A 21139-nucleotide genomic window follows, 5' to 3' on the forward strand; every position below is an offset into this window, starting at 1 on the left:
GTCCCCTTTGTCCAAGTAGTCTATGAAGGGAGTCATCCAATTTTGAGTGCTTTCTATTTCCAAGACCTCTCCGGATTCAATGGATGGTTTGTGGAGCTCTTCGAAGTAGACTGAACAGTCTAGGTCTGATGAATTCCGGACTAATTTGGATAGGATATCCGCTTCTTCATTTTCTTCTCGGCATATTTGGAGGATTTGGTGGGTTGGGATTGAGGCTAAGTAGCTCTGAACCAGTGCTTGGTACTTCGCCAGAGTAGGGTCTTTTGCTATGTATTCTCCGTTTGTTTGCTTGACCACTATCTGGGAGTCGCTGTAGATTTTTAGGTCCTGGACCATTAGAGTCCGGGAGAGCTTTAGTCCAGCGATCAGCGCCTCATATTCTGCTTGATTGTTTGTTGCCGGGAAGTTGAAGGATATAGCTGTTTGAATCTTGAATCCTTCTGGACTCCTGAGTATGAGGCCGGCTCCTGACCTCTCGGTTGTTGAAGAACCATCTACTTTTAAGGTCCAGGCTCCCGGACTGATTTCCTTTTTTGGCTCCTGATCCATGTCCATTGGTTCTTTGTCTTCTTCTGGGAAGTTGCATTCGATTATGAAGTCAGCAAGAACTTGAGCTTTGATTGCGGTCCTGGGAATGAAGCTTAGGTTGAACTGGCTCAATTCCACAGCCCAATTAACAAGTCTTCCCGAGATATCTGGCTTGTGGAGTACTTTCCTTAGTGGTTGATTTGTTACTACTTTAATCTCTCTCCCTTGGAAGTAGTGTCTGAGTTTTCTTGATGTTGTAACCAAAGCAAAAGCAAACTTCTCCAATTTTGGGTATCTTGTTTCTGCATCTTTTAGGACTTGGCTTACGTAGTAGACTGGTTGTTGTGTTCCATTTTCTTCCCTGATCAAGGCAGCTCCTACGGCTTGTGCTCCTGCTGATAAGTATAAGTAGAGAGGCTCTTCTGGCTTGGGTTTAGTTAGTACTGGTGGCTGAGAGAGGTAAGTTTTGATTTCCTCGAATGCTTTCTGGCACTCTGAGCTCCAGTTTACCTCTTTCTTGTTGGTTGCTCCTTTGAGTAGATCAAAGAAAGGTAAGCACCTCTCTGCTAGTCTTGAGACAAATCTCCTGAGTGCTGCTAGTGACCCTGCTAGCTTCTGCATATCTTTTTGTGTCCTGGGAGCTTTCATCTCCTGGATTGCTTTTATTTTCTCCGGATTGGCTTCTATGCCTCTGCTGCTGATCATGAACCCTAGGAACTTCCCTGCTCCTACTCCGAAGGTGCATTTTTCCGGGTTTAGCTTGAGTTGGTTCTTCCTTAGATTTTCAAAGCATTCCTTCAGATCTTCCAAATGCCCTTCTATAGTTGTTGATTTAGAAATCATGTCATCGATATAGCATTCCAAGTTTCTCCCAATCTGGGACTTGAATACCTTATTCATGGCTCTTTGGTAAGTGGATCCTGCGCTGGTAAGCCCGAAGGGTAGCATCACATAAGCGTAGACTGCTCTGTGAGTTATGAATGCTGTCTTAGGGATGTCCTTCGGGTTCATCTTTATTTGGTTGTATCCGGAGAAGGCGTCCATGAAACTTAGCATTACATGTCCTGAGGTGGCATCTATCAGCTGATCAATGTTTGGAAGGGGATACGGGTCCTTCGGGCATGCATTATTTAGGTCGGTGTAGTCCACGCACATTCTCCATTTGCCGTTGGACTTCTTAACCATGACCACGTTAGCTAGCCACTCCGGATATTTGATCTCTTTGATTATTCCTGCTTTGAGTAGCTTTTCTACTTCTTCGTCGATGGCTTTCTGCCTCTCTGGAGCAAAGTTTCTTCTCTTCTGCTTTACTGGTTTTTTGTTGGGGTTGACATCCAAGCTGTGCATTGCTATGGACTCATGTAGTCCTGGAATGTCTCTTGGACTCCAGGCAAAAACATCTTTATACTCCCGGAGCAGGGATACTAATCTCTCCTTGAAGGACTCCTCGAGTCCTGACCCAATCCTCACTTTTTTGCTTGAATTGGTTTCATCCACCTCGATTTCTTCTGTTTCGACTGCTGCTTCAATTTTTGCTTGTTCTTTGTTTGAGATCATTTGATGAATCCGGGCTTCAGAGTTCTTCTTTAGATAGTTGTTTCCTTTTTCAGGTTCTTCGGTTGCTTGCATGGTAGGACGAGGTTGGTCTAGGACTCGATTTGTCTTGTCCACTACCATGACTTGGTTGCTTGCCAGTTCTTCTGGACTTGTTTTGCTTGGTTCTTCCCTTGTCCGGGGTCGGTGCTTCTTGGTGCTTTGTTGCTTGCGAAGGACCGTAGCCTTCCTCTTGTTATCTTGATGGGTTTCTGCCATAACTAACCCCTGGTTGTAGCATGTTTCAGCAACTCCGTAATCTCCTTTAATCTCCCCGACTCCCGTCGGGGTTGGGAACTTAATCTTGAGATGGGAGATTGAAGTTATTGCTTGCATCATGGTTAGAGCTGATCTGCCAATAATTCCGTTGTATGAAGAAGGAGCGTTGATCACATAAAACTTAATGACATGAGTCACTTGGTTAGGAGCAGATCCAAAGATCACTGGCAGATACAAAGTTCCTTGGATCGGGACTAAGTTATGGCCGAAGCCATAGAGTGGGTCTTCTCGACATTCATTTGAGCGGACGCTCCCTAACTGCATTCTATCCACTGTGTGCTTGAAGAGAATATTTACTGAGGAGCCATTGTCTATGAGCATTCTTCTTACTTCATTATCAAAGATGTCCAGAGTGACCACCAAAGCTGCATTGTGATGAGGGTTGACTCCTTCATAGTCCTTGCTGCTGAAGGATATCACCAGGTCTGGGAGTGATTGGATTGAAAGTACTTCTTCGCCGAAGTCCGGGTTCCGGGGTGGGGAGTATGATCCTCCTAGGACCACATTGACTACATTCTTTTCTTTCTTCTGCGCTTCCCCTCTGCTGTTGCCCCGAACTAAGTACTTGTTCATATTTCCCTTTTTCACTTGGTCCTCAATGAAGTACTTGAGTGATAAGCAATTCTCGGTCTTGTGGCCATGGGTCTCGTGATAATCACACTGCCTATTGTAGGGCCTGCTCTCCGGAGGAGTTTGCATTGGCTTCGGAGGATAATAGAAAGGCTTGTCTTTGACTTCTTTCAAAATTTCTTCCCGGGTCATGTTGAGAGGAGTCCAGTCCGGCTCCTGCTTCGGCTCCCGAGCTTGCTTCACGGGTCCTGGGTCGCTGTTCGACTCCTGCTTAGGACCAAGTCTTTGGAAAACCGGGTTTGCTTGTCTTTCTTGGCTTTGGTTGCTTTGCTTGAATTTCTTGTCTTGATGGTAACCTCCTTTCGGTCGGTCATCAGTGTTTTTATTCCTGGACCCTCCATTCCGAGTCATTCTCATTGCTTGGAGAACGTCTATTTCCTTAATGAATCTGGCAGCCATGGAATAAGCTGCTGCCAGACTTTGCGGCTCCTTATTGATTAGCTCCACAATATACCTTTCGTTGTGCTCTGGGTCCAGATTTCTTCTAAAAATGCTTAAAGCTTCCCTTTCATCCAGATTTGAAACTTTATTGATTGCTTCCTGGAACCGGCGCATGTATGCAGAGAGGGACTCATTGTCGTGCTGCCGGATCGTCTCCAGGTGACACATGTGCATTTCGTGCGTTTTGTTCGCTCGAAATCTTCTAAGGAAAGAGGCTCGAAATTCCTTCCAGGAGTGGATGCTGTGGGAGGGGATTCTGCTGAACCATCTCTGGGCCCCTCCCTTAAGGGTTGAAGCGAAGAACCTTGATTTCGTCAAGTCATTGTAGTAGTATATCTGCGCTATCTGCTCAAAGTAGTTCAAGTGCTCCTCCGGGTCTCCCAGACCATCAAAGGAGTCAAAGTTGTAATGCTTCAAGTTCCGCTGCCGGGGGATAGCTTCTAAGGAGTGGCTGAAAGGAGTTAGTGTTTCTCCAATCTCCACTCCTGATTCTCTGTCCATCTTCCTCTGCAATTCATAGATCATGTCTTTTAGGTCCTTCTGCTTCTCTTCTTCTTCATTATCAGAAATCAGCTCCGGAGTAGGGTCTCTCCGGGTTCTTTTACTCCTAGACTTGGTCAACAGCTTCTCTTCTTCTAATTGTATTCTCTTTTGGATTTTTAGCTCGAGCTTTGCTTCTTCTTCTTTCCTGATTTGCTCCCGGACTTCTTCCAACTTTCTCTGTTTAGCAGCTTCTGCTTCTTTTTTGCCTTGATCTTTTTTGCTTTTCTTCCCCTTGGCTCCAATGCGGTCGAACACAGACCTTTTTGATTGCTGGGAGTCCCCGGATTCCTCCGGCTCCTCCTCTAGTTCTGCCTCTTCTTGGAGGCGGGTCTGCTCCTGTCTGTATAGTCTGATTGCTTCTGCTAGTTCATCACTTGTGAGGTTAGCCATGTGCTCTTCGGCTACCGGGACATTTGTGTACTTGTACTGATTGAGCTCTATGAGGGTCCTGGCGTCCCTGGTGCTTACAATTCTCTCCACTACGGGAGTGTGTGGTGGTTGCTCCTGGAACGTTTCTCTCTCGGCTCCTGGGTCAAGGGCCTGGGAGTGGTCCGGCTCCTGGACCTGAGCACTAGCAGACGGTCTTCCAGAGGTATTCTTTCCTGGCCTTGCCATTTCTCAACAATACCAACAACGAATAACAGCAATATGCCACAGAGAATATCGGTCTATGGTTGCTTTATGAAATCTGTAAAAAAAGTTTGAATAAATGGACTCTTGAAGAGTTTGCTGATGAAGACGAATCCAGGGGCACCGAGACCCAAGGATGGAGAGCCCCTCCTTCTAGCGCCAAATGATAACTCCTGGTGGCGGGGCTGCTCCTTCGACGGCGTCCTGGATCCTTCGCCGCTGTAGAGGTGTAGCTGTGGTTGGGCTCCTATAAAACAACACCGGAAGGGGGGTTGGAGTCCCGCGGCGCCTCCGGCGTGAGAGTAAGAACTAGCTTTTGGGAAGATGAAGATGAATATGAATGCAGGGTGGCTGTGTGTGTATATGAGTGTGAAAGAATGATTAACCCCAAAACCTCACCTCCTTGGGCTATTTATAGCCCAAGGATAGGGTTTTAGGGTTGGTACCTTTGAATCATAGCCATTGGTTCTGGGAGCGGGGGACACCTGGCGGGAGTGGATGCTTTACACGTGTCAGCGCGGGACTGGTTGAGGAATGTTTTGAGGATCCTCTGACACGTGCCCTGATTATTCCCATGATTGATGTGTGACAGTTGTCCCCATCACGTGCTCGGGCCAACGTCTCACGTGCTGGGGTTTATCAGGGTTCTGCTTGCGGGACTGAGCTTGTTAGGAGTGGTGCCGTGCGGGACTACTCCTCCCAAGAGCCGCGTGGAGTTAGGGGCCTAAGAGAAGGCCTCCTAGGAGCTGTATGGAGTTAGAGCTTAGGAGCAGGCCTCCCAGGAGCTGTATGGAGTTAGAGCTTAGGAGCAGGCCTCCCAGGAGCTGTATGGAGTTAGGACTTAGGAGCAGGCCTCCCAGGAGCTGTATGTACTATCAGTATGTACTATCAGGTAGAGTGCGTAAAACAGTTGAAAGTTGGAATCGTCAGATTGTGTCTAAAGCAGGAAAGGAAATTCTTCTGAAGACGGTTGTTCAAGCTCTTCCAACATACACTGTGAGCGCCTTTTTACTGCCTGTGCAGATGTGTAAGGAGATTGAGCAGCTCATTTGTAATTTCTGGTGGGAATCAAACACAAGAACGAAGAAAGGTATTCATTGGGCTAGTTGGGATAATCTGTGTAAGCCAAAAAGCATAGGTGGTATGGGATTCAGGAAACTGCATGATTTTAATTTGGCTTTACTTGGAAAATAAGCGTGGAGGCTTCTGAACAATGAAGAATCTTTAATCACAAAAATTTTTTAGGCTCGATTTTTTTCTAAATGTTCGTTTTTGGACGCAGAATTAGGCAGCAACACAAGTTTCATTTGGAGGAGTATATGGGCTACTCAAAATTTGATTAGAAATGGCTCCCGATGGAGGATTGGTTCTGGAGAAAAAATTCGGGTAATTGAAGATGCTTGGCTGCAAGATCCGGAGAATCCATTCGTGACTAGTAGGCATCCTGCTTTACAAAATTAGGTGGTTAATGGTTTGATGAAAATGGGTTTAAAGGAGTGGGATATAGAAGTAATCACCGACCTGTTTAATGAGAGAGATCAAGCGTTAATTCTTGGGACGCCTCTCAGCTCTAGACAGGAAGAGGATATCAGGTATTGGCACAAGGAAGGAAACAGTCATTATTCTGTCGAAAGTGCGTTTCGCTTAATCCAGGAGTTACAGGGGGCCTGGGTTTCAAGTGTTAACTCTGGTTTTTGTAGATCTCTATGGAATTTAAAAATCCCTCCTAAAGTCAAGAACTTCTTGTGGCGAGTTTGCAGTGGGTACTTACCAACAAAAATTGCTTTAAAGATGAAACATGTTCCTGTATCAGTGATTTGCCCACTATGTAACAGGTATGAGGAAACCACGTTACACTGCCTCGTTAAGTGTGGTTTTACTCAATGGTGCTTCAAGGAGGTAGGCGTAGTCACTAATGTAGATAATTCTACAATTTTTGTAGGTTGGCTGGAGATGTTAATGGGTCAGCACACAAATTCTATGATTTCTAGAATAGGGATGCTATTGTGGTCAATTTGGAAAGTTAGAAATATGGTGGTCTGGCAGGATACATATTTACATGTTGACGAGGTTGTTAGAACTATACATCTTACTCTTGATCAATGGATTGAAGCTCAGGAATTTTTTTTTGTTCCGTCTGTTAATGGTCTTCATACAATGGATGGTAAGGAGCTTTGGACGAAACCAGATCAGCAAACAATCAAGATAAACTTGGATGCAGCTCTCTTCGACGCTGACAACAGTTTTGGATATGGATTCAATGCTCGTGATCATACAAGCAGGTTGATAGATGCCAGAGCGGTGTGTCAACGGGGAAGGACTTCTGCTGAACTAGCTGAAGCGATCGCGTTTAAGGAAGCGTTAAGTTGGATTAAAGTGAAACAGTGACACAAAGTTCTTCTGGAAACAGATTGCATGAAAGTGGTGCAATCTCTCCGCAGTTCACTGTCTCTTGCTTCTCCATTTGGTTTGGTTATTGTAGATTGTAAGCAGCTAATGCAAGAAATTGCTAATGTTGCATTCTATTTTGTTAAACGGTCAGCAAATAGGGTAGCCCATTACTTAGCAAGGCAATCCATATTTCTTTCTGATCGTAGCTTTACAGAGGACAATGCCCCTCATGAAGTGATGTACATCTGTATGAGCGATTTATTACATGAATGATATGTGTTCTTCTTTCGTCAAAAAAAAAACTTACAACTAAATAAGTATAAGGACATATTATAATATTTTTGATTTTTATTTAAAAAATTTCTGAATTTTGGGGCCTTTGAAAATATGGGCCCAGCACTAGCCTCCCTATGGGCCGGCTCTGCATATAGTTTCACAACGTTTTCTTGGCCATCACCACCATTCGGATAATGGCCAAAAATAGATTTTTTTAAAAAATTGTAACAAAAATATCACTTTTTGAAGTTTATGGTAAAAAATACCCGTCTAATACACATTTGAAAAATGAGTAAGCCTAATACATATTTGAGAAATGGGTATTACGTGAAAAAATAAAAAGAAAAAAAAACACAACATATGCGTTTCACCAAAAGTCAAAGGGTGATACGCATTTCTGAAATGGGTATCTCCATTATATTTATTTATTTTTATTTTTTTAAAATTTTTTTTACAAAAATTACCCGTTTGTTAAATGCGTATTACTACTACCTAACTTAGAAATACATATTAGACATATATTTTTTGGCCAAAATTTTTAAAAATGGTATTTTTGTCACAAATTCTAAAAAAACATATTTTGTCATTTTTTCTCATGATTCTCGTACAGTATCCTCCGACACAATGGACGTGTTGTTGCCGAGCATCCATGGAGCTGAGCTGGGCAGCGATGATGAAACATTTGTCCACATTCCATTATGCAAATGCATTCATTGATTTCAAATTTCTTCAAGCAGATCGAACCTTTTTCCTCTTTACCAACTTTTCTGAGGAAAGCCATAGTGGTTTCCTTGCTCCGAAGGGAACTCACAAAAAATTCTGCAACAGGAACTGGCAAGGACATGATTGAACCTACAGGAACTGTTACAATTACATATTAATAAGGGAACTAATTATTATATCCTATATATAATGAGTATAACCCACTTAAAATGGTACGGTTAGATGGTTAGGTCAATGAGATTATTTAAAAACTAAGTTAGCTATCAACTTCACACACAGCCCCACACCCGCTCTTGGGTTGTACATATACATTAATTAATTAATAAATCACATATTACAACAAATAAATATTTAATTAAAAATTAAAAAAAAATTAAAAAAATTATACTAGGTGTGAAACATTATAGCAGAATTTTATATTATTTACATACATACGTGTAATTGAAATTAAAAATAAATAAAAAAATTAATATATAAAACATATTACATGACATGTTGAAATATATTTTGCACGGTGTTTGTGTTAATATGAAATTAAGTTTTACTATAAAAAGACGTGTTATGAAAAATATATCATATTGAATCTTGACAAAATAAATTAAAAAATTATACTAGGTGTGGAAACATTATAGCAGAATTTTATATTATTTACGTAGTAATTGAAATTAAAAATAAATAAAAAATTAATATATAAAACATATTACATGACATTTGAAATATATATTGCACGGTGTTTATATTAATATGAAATTAAATTTTACTATAAAAAACGTGTTATGAAAAATATATCATATTGAAAGTTGACATTGAATTTTTATATTATGAATTTTAGAACACATATGTTCTTAATATTTATATTAAAATATTAATCATAAATCAACATATCTGACAAAATCATAAAAAATAGACATTTAGATATATTCAAATTATTATTTTCGTAAAAGTCAAAAATGAAATAGTTCAGTTGTAAATAAGTTTAAAAATAGTTTTTTTAGTAAAATTAAAGAATTGTCATGTGTAGTATAACATTATATTGAGTAAAAACAATAAAATTTTAATATCTGTTAATTTAAAAATATAATATATTTATTTTATTTATTCTGTTATAATATTATAATAGTTAATAAATTGTTTAACAAACACAATAAATAAGTAATTAAGAAATTGAACTATCAATATATATTCTTAAATGATATAAAATAATAAAATAATTATTATATCATATATGTGTGTGTGTAATACAAGTAACAATTATTTTGATAAAAATAAATATAAATATCAATTAAGAAACTATCTGTTAATCGGGTTAAAATAATATCATTTTTTACAAAAATTTGAAATGTGCAAGTTTGATTTAAAATATTGTTGAATAGATAATTTTTTATCTTATAATATAAAAAACACATTTACATTATATTCAGGTATAAATATGACATGTATTTTGTTTAAAAAAAAATTAAATTTAGAGTACATTATCAATCCCATAAAACATAAAAACGAGGAAAAATTATAATAATAATAATAATAATAAAACTATTATAATTACAAATTGAATGCAAATCTAATAAAATACATTATATATTACACTACAAGGAAAACAGGCGTACACAACGGTTTATGCCCATTCTCTGATACCCTATTTTCCCGTTGACTATTGAGGCGCCGTCTGTTAGTTGGATCAAACAACGGGTATAAAATGTTGTATGAGATTATACAGACAACGACTGAGCATTAAGCCCGTCGTATTACATCCAGAAAAGACAACGTCTTTTGCTTATTTCTGTTGTATTAAAAGACATTATTCAAGTGTTCAGAGCAACAGAGAAAACTGTTGTGTAGGCTATCACATAAAATAAAACATTTAAACCAATCATACAATAGTTATTAACATATAAATATTGTTCTTCACCCTTAAGCGCAACATACTTGTTCCCAATTTGCTCTTGTAGTAGTAGCCTACAGACAACACCTTTGTATCATAAAACTATTGTTGGGTACCGTGACACACAATAAAAATAAGCTAAGAGAACTCTCGTAATAATGGTTTACAGACGACAGTTCTATTTCCTGAATGGACGGAATAAACTTATACAGACAACCGTTTGCTTGTCCCACATGTTGTATAAATACATTTTATACAAGGTTTTAACATTTTATAGACAATGGTGTATTGGTGTTGTATAAGTTAACTTTACACTAAGGTTTCAATTTAAAAAGCGTTGATTTATTGTTAAATACACAATTGTTTTTGTAAACTTTATGTACTCAAAGCATTATCTCATACAAAATAGAATAAGCGTTCACACACAATGGTTTTTTCAATTCCAAACTATTACACAAGCAATCAATATTCACAATTACAACCAACAAATATACAAGAAGTTCAGACAAAAAAAAGAAGACGTTCATAAAATACAACCATTTCCAAGTGGACATAAAGATTGCCACTAAGAATATTTATATGACATCAAGTCAACTAGTCTAAAATTCTAAATGTGAGATGGACCTAGCTAGGAATGAAATTAATCAATCTCTTCATCACTATGGACATTAGCATCAGCACTACCATGTCATTATCTCTTCAAGATGAATATAAACACAAATATCTTTGGCAATAATTCTGTAAAACTTGAAGAACTTATTTGGATTAGTCCACGAAAGAGCTGCAGTGGCCTACCCAAGTAGCCTGCATAAGAAATACAAAAAAATGAAATGGGCAGAACTTAGTACTAATACTTCTATTAAAACATCAAATAGTTAGAACTAACTAGAAAACTAAAGAAGGATAAATTTACATACTTAATACTTACCGGATATAAGTAAATGACCTACATATTGTGGCCACTTAAAAAAAATTATTTATCAAAGTCAAGTAAATATACTTCTAAGCATAGAAACTACGGTATGACAAGTCTACGATTTGCCAGTTTAGCATCTTACAAGATTAACCGAATTGAAAACCTAAGCAAAACTGTAAAGAGTTGCAATTAAGCCAACACTTCAATTACATAAGGTGGAAGTCTTAGGTCTTAACTAGTGTCACTATTAAAATTTTCAAAAATAATTCAATGTTATACCAATACATGGTCTGATAAAAAAAATTCCAAGCTTCTCGTATCAAATTGAATTATAATCTACCAAGTGTTCTTTTTCTAGAAAATATATGCAACACATAATAATTTGATTCTAGAAAAAAGGTAGCAATTTCATATTTTAATGAAAAACGTAAAGCAAGGTTTATTTTATAGACAGTACCTTGTCCTCCTTGTCCAACGATTCGATCTACATTATAGTGGCCAGTTTCCTTCTCCAACTCCTTTGAAGTAAACAATTTGGTTTTCTTCAGGTTACCTTCCTTGGAAGATATTTGTTGATTTAATAGCAGACCACCATTTCTTTCAAAGAACTTCATTTTGTGTTTACGTTTATTTCTTCGTCTTAGTACTTTGTACAACCACCACATAGCAGCCAACAGAACCCCTAGACCCGCACAAGTGGCTACAGTATGGATCAAGATGAAAGAGGTCAGATTATATGTATGTACAGTGGTATTCATTATGAAAGTGAAATAACCAAAATGGAAGTGTTGAGCAAAGTAAAGCCAGACTGAAATAATGTGAGACCAAAACTCCTAAAATATTTGTGTATTATCTCTTCTTATCTTCTTTTGAGAAAGCATCAAGAGTTCATTCTTTTTCTTTATAGCTAAAAGGGACATAAGTAAATTGGACTCTACAATGATAATGATCTCGTGTGAATTATCGTTCATGTGCATAATAACTCGTTCTCGGTTGTAATATATATGCAGAAACCAATATACTATGCGTGTGTGAATATAGAGGACTAAGATACCGAATAAAAACACGGTCACTTGGGGCTTGGAGCTTTTAGCATTGCATCTTCTAAAATCACGGGCATTAAGATAGTACCCCTGGTCGTAGGAGCAACTATAGCCCCCCTCGGTATCGAAGCAAATTTGTTCGCAACCATGTGCATGTTGCTCACATTCATTGATATCTTACAAAAGATAGAAATCAAATTATATTAAGTTAACTCATTAGTTAATCAACAAGTTCAAAAGTAGAAGGAATGATTAACTTAGTTATTTACCTTTGCATCCTGGACTGAGATATGGATTGCCCTCATAACCATCTTTGCAACTGCAACGATATCCTCTAATTCCCCTGGACCGAATTTCGTCTATGCATACTACATGAAATTTACAAACACACAACAATTGGACATTCAGCACTCGTGTGATTGAACATTGGACAACGGTTGTTTATACCCTTGTAATAACATAGATTAAACAACATTTTTCAATACTTATTAGAATCAGTAAAAACAACCAAAATGAATCGAAGTTTCCATAAATTCAACTCCAAAACAATAAAAAAAGAACAATACAACTGACAAGAAATACAGACCGAATCAACGGGAGCCTCCACAACAGGTTTCTCAATAATTGGCAGCTCTTTGGCAGTCGATTTGTCTTTGTCAGCAGCTCGATTAGCGTCCTTGACAAGCTTCTTCCAAGACACGATCGTCGATCGTCTCTCTAGGCCTCAATTCAACTTGAAATCTCTGGTGGCCACCGTCGGTCAAAACCCTCAGAAGATCACTTAATCGATGTGATTTTGAAAAAAAATCAGTTAAGAAGCTAGAGAGGTGAAGTGTTTTGAACAAATAGAGGTAAGAAATCGGAGATGAAAGAGCGGCAGGCAAGCAATGTGTAAAAAGAAGGAGGTAAGAGATAAGATAAGAAAGTGAAATTGGGGGAGATAAAGGGGGAAAAATCAGGGGGATAAGGGGGGAAATGAAATTTAGAGGAAGGGGGAAATGAAAATTTCACGAGAGGGAATGGAAATATTTGCTGAAAATGTGAAAATCGGGTAATAAATTCTTTAATTTATAAATATTATAATATAACTATATTTATTATATTACATATAGGTACTAAAGAATTAATTACAACTTTCTTTTTAAAAATAACAGTTATTTTATACATGAATTTTTTTTAATATCATACAATTACCTTATAAATCGGGAACGAGTCTCGTTGTCCGGAGGTGTAAAATAGAAATTATACATGAATTGTTTTGATAATTATTTCATATAGTTAAAATAGATATATCTTAACATCCGTACGTTTTGATCGTCGGAAAAATCAGTTTAAAAATTAATCTTTTAAATCGGGAACGAGCCTCACTTTGGAAAGTGTACTTTTACTAGATTTTTCTAATCCTGACATGCAAGATTAATTTGAAATTTTTTGATAATTTTTTTATGGTTAAAATAGATATATCTTAACATTCGTATGGTTTTATCGTCGGAAAAATCATTTTAAAAATTAATCATGTAAATCGGGAATGAGTCTCGTTGTAGAAAATAGTGCTTTTACTAGATTTTTCTAATCCTAACATGCAAGATAAATTTGAATTTTTTTGATAATTTTTTCATATGGTTAAAATAGAGATATCTTAACATCCGTACGGTTTGATCGTCGGAAAAATCATTTTCAAAATTTATCTTTTAAATCGGGAACGAGTCTCGTTGGAGAAAGGACACTTTTACTAGATTTTTCTAATCCTGACATGCAAGATCAATTTGAAATTTTTTGATTAATTTTTCTTATGGTTAAAATAGATATATCATTTGTACGGTTTGATCGTCGAAAAAATCATTATAAAAATCAGTCTTGTAAATCGGGAACAAGTCTCCTTGTTATTTGCTTTTACTAGATTTTTCTAATCTTGACATGCGAGATGAATATGAAATTTTTTGATAATTTTTACATATGGTTAAAATAGATATATCTTAACATCCGTACGGTTCGATAGTCATAAACATCATTTTTTTAAATTTATCTTTTAAATCGGGAACGAGTTTCGTTGGAGAAAGGGTACTTTTACTAGATTTTTCTAATCATGACATGCTAAATACCGGGGTTTTCCTTATAATGTCGTGCAAGATAAGTTTTATTTTTTTTAAAAAAAAATTCACATGACTAAAATAAATATAATTTAACATCCGTACGGTTGAATCTTCTAAAGCATAAATTTAAAAAATTATTTTGTTATTCGGGAATGAATCTCATTAAAGGGAATAGTACTTTTACCGAGTTTTCCTTATAAAGTCATTCAAGAGAAGTTTTGTTTTTTTTATAATTTTTTCACATGATTAAAATCAATATAATTTAACATCCGTCTGGTTGGATCGTTTAAAGAATAATTTAAAAAAATTGTTTTGTTATTCGGGAATGAATCTCGGTTAAGGTAGTAGTACATTTCCCGAATTTTCCTTATAAAGTTTTTCAAGATAAGTTTGATTTTTCTTTTTTATAATTTTTTTATATGAATAAAATCTATATACTTTAACATCCATAAGGTTGGATCCTTCAAAAAATCATTTAAAAAATTATTTTTTTAATTCGAAAATGAATCTCGTTTAGGGTACTAGTACTTTTACCGAATTTACCTTATAAGGTCATTCAAGATAAGTTTGTATTTTTTTTATAATTTTTTCATATGACTAAAATCTATATACTTTACCATCCGTACGGTTGGATCATTAAAAAAACCATTTAAAAAAATATTTTTGTTGATCGGGAACTAATCTCATTATAGGGAATAGTACTTTTACTGGATTTTCCTCATAATGTCATGCAAGATATGTTTTAATTTTTTTATATAATTTTTTCACATGACTAAAATTAATATAATTTAACATCTGTACGGTTGAATCGTCTAAAGAATAATTTTAAAAAATTATTTTCTTACTCGGGAATGAATCTCGGTTAAGGTAGTAGTACATTTATCGAATTTTTCTTATAAAGTTTTTCATGATAAGTTTAATGTTTTTTAATAATTTTTTCACATGATTGAAATCAATATAATTTATCATCCGTATGGTTGGTTCGTCTAAAAAATTCATTTAAAAAATTATTTTTTATTCGAAAATGAATCTCGTTTAGGGTAGTAATACTTTTACCGAATTTACCTTATAAAGTCATTCAATATAAGTTTGTATTTTTTTTAATTTTTTTATATGACTAAAATTTATATACTTTAACATCCGTACGGTTGAATCGTTCAAAAATCATTTAAAAAATTAAAATGATTATTCGAGATTCAAATTTAAGAATTCGATATCACACAACAGTTTTCTTAAAAAACCGTTGTGTGACACCTTTAGAAAATCAAGGGCTCTTAGTGTGCCAACTAAGTGATCCATGTGAAGTCAATCAATGGGCGAGATTTTGCCAACTAAGCGATCCGGGTGAAATATTTTTCACCAATCAAGTGGTGCCACGTTTTCTTATACATAGACAACAGTTAATGTTTTGTTAGAACCGTTGTCTGAACCTCAATTAAGAACCGTTGTTTGATGTATAATAAGACCAGACTTTTTATAAACACTTGTCTAAAAGGTAAACATGCAGCAGAAAGACTTCTTAATTAACCGTCGTCTCGGGATCGCTTAGAAGACACCTTCATAAACCGTTATCTCTTTATATGTACAAGACGACGAGGTTTTAGACCGTTGTATGAAGTGTATTAAGACAATAGTTTAAAGAAACTGTCGTGCATTGTTTAACAACGGTTACTTGCACTATTGTGTGACATGTGTTAAAACAACAGATTTGAAAAACCGTTGACTAACATTTTACAACGGTTACTGATCCCGTTGTGTGAAGCATATCAAGACAATAGTTTTAAAAAACTGTTGTGCAAACTCATCCCGTTGAAGTATTTTTATTTGTACTTTAAATTACTATAATCTGTATGAACATGCATAATAACTTTGGTTTGGTTCTGTTATTTATTTTCATTTCTTGATTGTTGGTTGATTAACTTGTTGCATCTGGTTTGGGTGATTTGCCTTGTTACCTTTGGTTGGCAGGTTTGCCTTGTTTCTGGTAATTTTTAAGAAAAAATTACAATAAGTAAGACAACGTTTTTATCGGTTAGCCCATTGTCTGACCGTATAAATTACAACATATGAAAAACACTTGTATGTTAGTTTTAATTCAGACAACACTTATTTTTGTACGTTGTTTGACATCACCTTAAATTACTAAGAGAAAAAACACTTGTTTCATTTTTACAACTGTTTATTGAGACGTTGTCTCAATCTCTTTCAGACACATATCTTTTTGCTTTCAGACGTATCTTTTTGAAAACTGTTGTGCAAACTTACACACTTGCACAACACGAAGTTAGAAAATGTTGTCTACCTCTAAGAACTAGACAATGGATTTTAAAGCATTGTGGTAATGCTATAAGTTTGTCATTCACACAACACCATTTTTATTAAAAGATTTTTATGACTTGTTTTTCTAGACACCAGTTTTCTAATGCTTGTAGTAATATATGTTAGTCAATACCTGTTTTTTGATTTTTAAAAAACTGTTGTATGAAAATTCTGGTCAACACTTTTTTGGCCAAGCGTTGTCTGATGGGTGTTGTGTGATCGCGTTTTTCTTGTAGTGTTATATTTATTTGATTTATTCTAATATTCCATTTAATACTTAATAACCTTTATAATAAATACAACGAATAATCAATTAAGAAATTAAACTATTATTACAAATTATAAAATGATATAAAATCATAATAAAATAATTATATTTATATAATACACGTAACAATTATCTCAATAAAAATAAATCTAAGTAAGAATTAACGAATTATTTGTTAATAGGGTTAAAGTTGATCATTATTTTAAAAAACTATTTGGAATGGGTGAGTTTGATTAAAAAAAAATTGAAAAAAATTATTTTAATTTTTATCATATAAAATAAGAAAAACATTGAAATAATATTTAGGTATATATATTATAGGCGTTTTGTTTGATTTTGTAAAAGAGGTAAATTTACGGAGTCTTTTAAAAAATTTGGAGTGCATGAATTTTATAAAACATAAAAATTAGGAACAAATATAATAATAACATAAAAAACTATTATAATTCACAATTAAAAAACAAATTAATAAAATATATTTAAAAGTGCTTTCACAAACATATGTAAGGTATTTTATTTTTCAAAATCATTGCTAAAATTGAAAAATTATGAAATATTGGTAAGATGCAAACAACCAACAATTTTGCAATTTTTGATCAAACTACAAAATATTAAGAAAAGAAAATATATAAATAAAATAAAAATAACTATGTAAACATATAATGTAAACTATAATTATATATTATTAAATAATATTAAAAGTATTATATTATATATAATAAAAGAAATAATTTGATTTAAAATATTTGTGAATAACTTATTTTTATTTTTATTTTATAAAATAAGGAACACATTTAAATTATATGAAATACTAATATTAAGAGGATTAATTAATTAGTAGGAGAAATATATAGATAAATTGTAAAATGAAAGATTATATGATTTTAGTAAGGGAAAATGGTACCACACAAAAGTAAAAAATATTTAATTATACCGCATAGAAATAAAAAATATTTAATGTTACCAAATGAAAAAAGTCAATTTTATAATGATATAATTCATAATTTTATAACGTTCATTTAACGTTTGTTTGGCAGTGTGGATGGATCCTATATGCAATGGTACAACTTACAAGTCAAAAATGTCAAATGGTACCCACTCAAAAAAGTAATTTCCCTGAAAAATTAGGAAGAAAAATATAATAAAAAATTATTTAAGTATTATGACAATTAAGTGTAAAGTTTGTTATTTCAAAATCATTACTAGAACCAAAAAATTATAATATATTATTACAAACGCCGCAAGATGCAAATTCTAAAAAACTTTTTAATTTTTTATCAAACTCCACAAGTTTAAGAAAAAATATATATAAATAAAAAAATAATTACGTAAACATAATATATGATATGATTAAAATATTATATTTAAAAATTTATAATGTGAAAAAAATCAAATAATGGAATAAATAAAATAATTATAACACATATGTTATATTTAGGTTATTAATGTCAGATATAATAATAATACAATAATAACTTAATATATAAGTACAAAAATTACAATTTTTAAAAAGTACAATTTTCATGAAAAACATAAAATTTATTTAGGAAAATAAAATTAATTTTATTAAAAATTAATTAAATAAAAAATAAATATTTAAAAAAATTATATAAAAAAATGATAATCAATCCCGTACATCCACGGATACAAATCTAGTTAATATATATAAAAGTATCAAGCATGATGATAAGTAGTGGCCACTTTGAACCTAAATATAAAGAACTAATTCTACAACTAAAATAATTATAAAATACATCAAATGATCAACATAACATTTGAATAGTACCCAAGTAGATGCAGTACTAATTATGATTGGTGAAAAAATACATAATTTTTTTATTATTTTAGTATTAACATCTTAGAGCAATAAAGCGTGAATGAAAAACTTATGTTCCTCCGGCTGACCAGATAAATATGTAATGGTGTATCATCAATAATCTGTTAGAAAATGGACATTTTAGGACAGATGTAATTTCCTCATAATAACAAGTAGAGGTTGTTCCTTACTATAAGGACTTAAACTTTCATATTTGGATCTAAAATATTTTATTAGTGAAATCCATGTAGAAATAAAAGTAAGAATGCTTATTTGTCTAAGAGTTATTTTGGTTTTAGCTGAGAAGCATGTTGTGAAGTTTCTGCAATGTTTAGGACGTGAGGCTAAAGGTCCAGTGCTTGATGATGTGCTAAAATAAGTTTATGCAATCTTCAGGGCCTGAGGCAGGAAGTTCAGGGTCTGATAGTGTGCTGAAAATGTTTCTGAAATATTCAGGGTCTGAAGTTAGAGGTTGAGGTCCTGAGGTGCTGAAAATTTTTGGATTGTTTAGGGCCTGAGGTTGGTGCGCAGGGCCTGAACTGAAAAGCCAATTGCTAAAACCACATAAACATGATTTGTATAAATAAGTGTTATATATAATAACATTTGAGCGAGAATTATTATTATTTTATAATAATAATAATTAGACTCTTATACAATATATAATAGATCAGATATATATGTTATTTCTGTAGAGAAGAGAAAAAGGTGAAGCGTGTGAAAATCTGAAAAGGAAGATCGATTGAGAAAAAAGATAGAAATCCTAAAACATCATCTCTCTGGCTCTCTCCCACATATACTTACATATATTCATTATTTTTCTTGGTGAATGGAGGTGTTGGTCGTTGTTGAGCCTTCTTGTATCTGTGAACGGATAGCTCTGAGCTGTTTTATTCTGGAAGTGATATTGCGGCAACCCATCACAACATAAGTTGGGCAATATTCTCTTCAAGAACAATCAAGTCTTCTCGAGGGATTGGCCAGTCAGTTGATTCTCTAATTCTGATAAAATTTTATAGAGCTTAGTGATTTTCTCTAATTTCTTGTCAATTCAGTCTCTAATTATATATTATTCGTGCCTTCGTGTTTGTTTCGTTATTTGGTTTAATTTGCTTGTTCTTGGTAATTTGTGAAATATAACTGCCCCATTGTTGCGCATATAGTAATATTCCCAATAATCTTGATGAGATTACCCAGTGTTATATTGTAATTTAGCAAGATGGTTAACGAAACTGAGACTCCTACTGTTGTTAAAACTGGTTCTGGTGGTACCGCATCTTCCATTGATTGGAACACGTATCGTTTTTCCCAACCAATTAATTTATCAGGTATGCCTGATAAATTCAGCGGTGGAGATTTTTTTTCTCGTTGGCAGAAAATGATGAAGCTCTAGTTAACGGTTAAGGGTCTATGGTCGGTGGTGCAGTATGATCCTCCTATTGTGCATCGAGAGAAGGCTGATTCTGCAAAGGTTGATGCATTGTGGGATGAGAAGGATGGAGTGGCTAGGACAACCATATTGGCAGCTTTGACGAACACCTTTTTCGATGTTTATTCATCAGGTGCCTATACTGCTAAAGTCTTGTGGGATAAGATGGACCAAACCCACAATATTGATTTACAAGGACTTGAGATGTATTCTGTGGCTAGGTTTCTTGATTTCAAGCTGGTGGATGGAAAATTCATGACTGATAAGTTCATAAGTTTGAGATGTTGATTCATGCTTTGGGTGAGTCCGGAATGGTCTTACCTGAGAAGTTTCGATTGATGTCAGTAATTGAAAAGCTCCCTAAGTCTTGGGAAGAGTTTGATATCTCCCTAAAAAGACAGAAATGAGAGATCACATGGACTAACTTGATGTTCGACATCTCTGTGCAGGAGCAGCATAAGTCCAAACAAGAACATGTGATGCTTGTTGAATATGGGAGCTCGAAGGTGAATGTAGTGACTGTAGGACAAAAAAGAAAGGTAGTCACTAAGAAGGCTAATACTAAATCTGATAAGAAAAAGGCTAAGAAACCAAAAGCGAACAAACCATGTTGGTCTTGTGGACAGGTTGGTCATTGAAGTAAGGACAATCATAGTAAGAAAACCTAAGAAAGCTAAAGTGGTAGCTCAAGAAAATATTGTGGTTGGACTTGGAACCATTAGTGGGCCTGTAGCTAACATGGTTGTTGGTGAGGTTGTTGCCTCTGAAACCGATAATGGGTATGTTACTTACAACCCTGCACTAATTTCCTCTTATCTGTCACATGAGTGATTGATTGATTGTAACAACCCAAATCCGGGGTCAAGATTTGGTGTCAATAAACAATCTTTACATAATTTGAAATAATAAACAAATAACCCCTTGAATCTGGATCGTTTACAGGTTATGGTATGAAACAAGAATCTAACTTTCTACAATTCACAACAACTACAATACGAGTTTAAATACCTTCATGCTAATGCCCTTGTCTTATTTTTCTAACATCTTCGTCCTCTCGCAGCGGAGATCTCTCTAAATTCTGCTGTCTAACGAAAGTTATTCACTTTTATCCTTATCTGCTTCTGAAAGAAATAAGAATTTATAAAGCAAGGAGTGAGCCAAAAATGCCCAGCAAGTATATAAGTGATTTTCAACTATGAATATCCAAGTAAAATTTCCAGACAACATCTTTAAATAATTTTAAATAATTTTATTTATTTGAGGGAGTTGAGCGAATAAACATTGGTTGTTACCAGCCTTTAATTATAAATCCAAAAGTGACAAGTGATTCCCAGATTCA

The 21139-nt window shown here is 34.6% G+C and overlaps 1 protein-coding gene across 1 annotated transcript; it reads left to right on the forward strand.

The window, feature by feature from the left end:
- The first annotated feature begins 6126 nt into the window (after positions 1-6126).
- LOC141685071 (uncharacterized) lies at positions 6127-7032 on the forward strand. The gene has a single exon (XM_074490193.1). It carries the CDS (start codon positions 6127-6129, stop codon positions 7030-7032), a length of 906 nt encoding a protein of 301 aa, XP_074346294.1.
- The last annotated feature ends 14107 nt before the right edge of the window (positions 7033-21139 follow it).

This window comes from Apium graveolens, chromosome 9 (assembly GCF_009905375.1).
Source record: "Apium graveolens cultivar Ventura chromosome 9, ASM990537v1, whole genome shotgun sequence".
Classification (NCBI taxonomy): Eukaryota; Viridiplantae; Streptophyta; class Magnoliopsida; order Apiales; family Apiaceae; genus Apium; species Apium graveolens.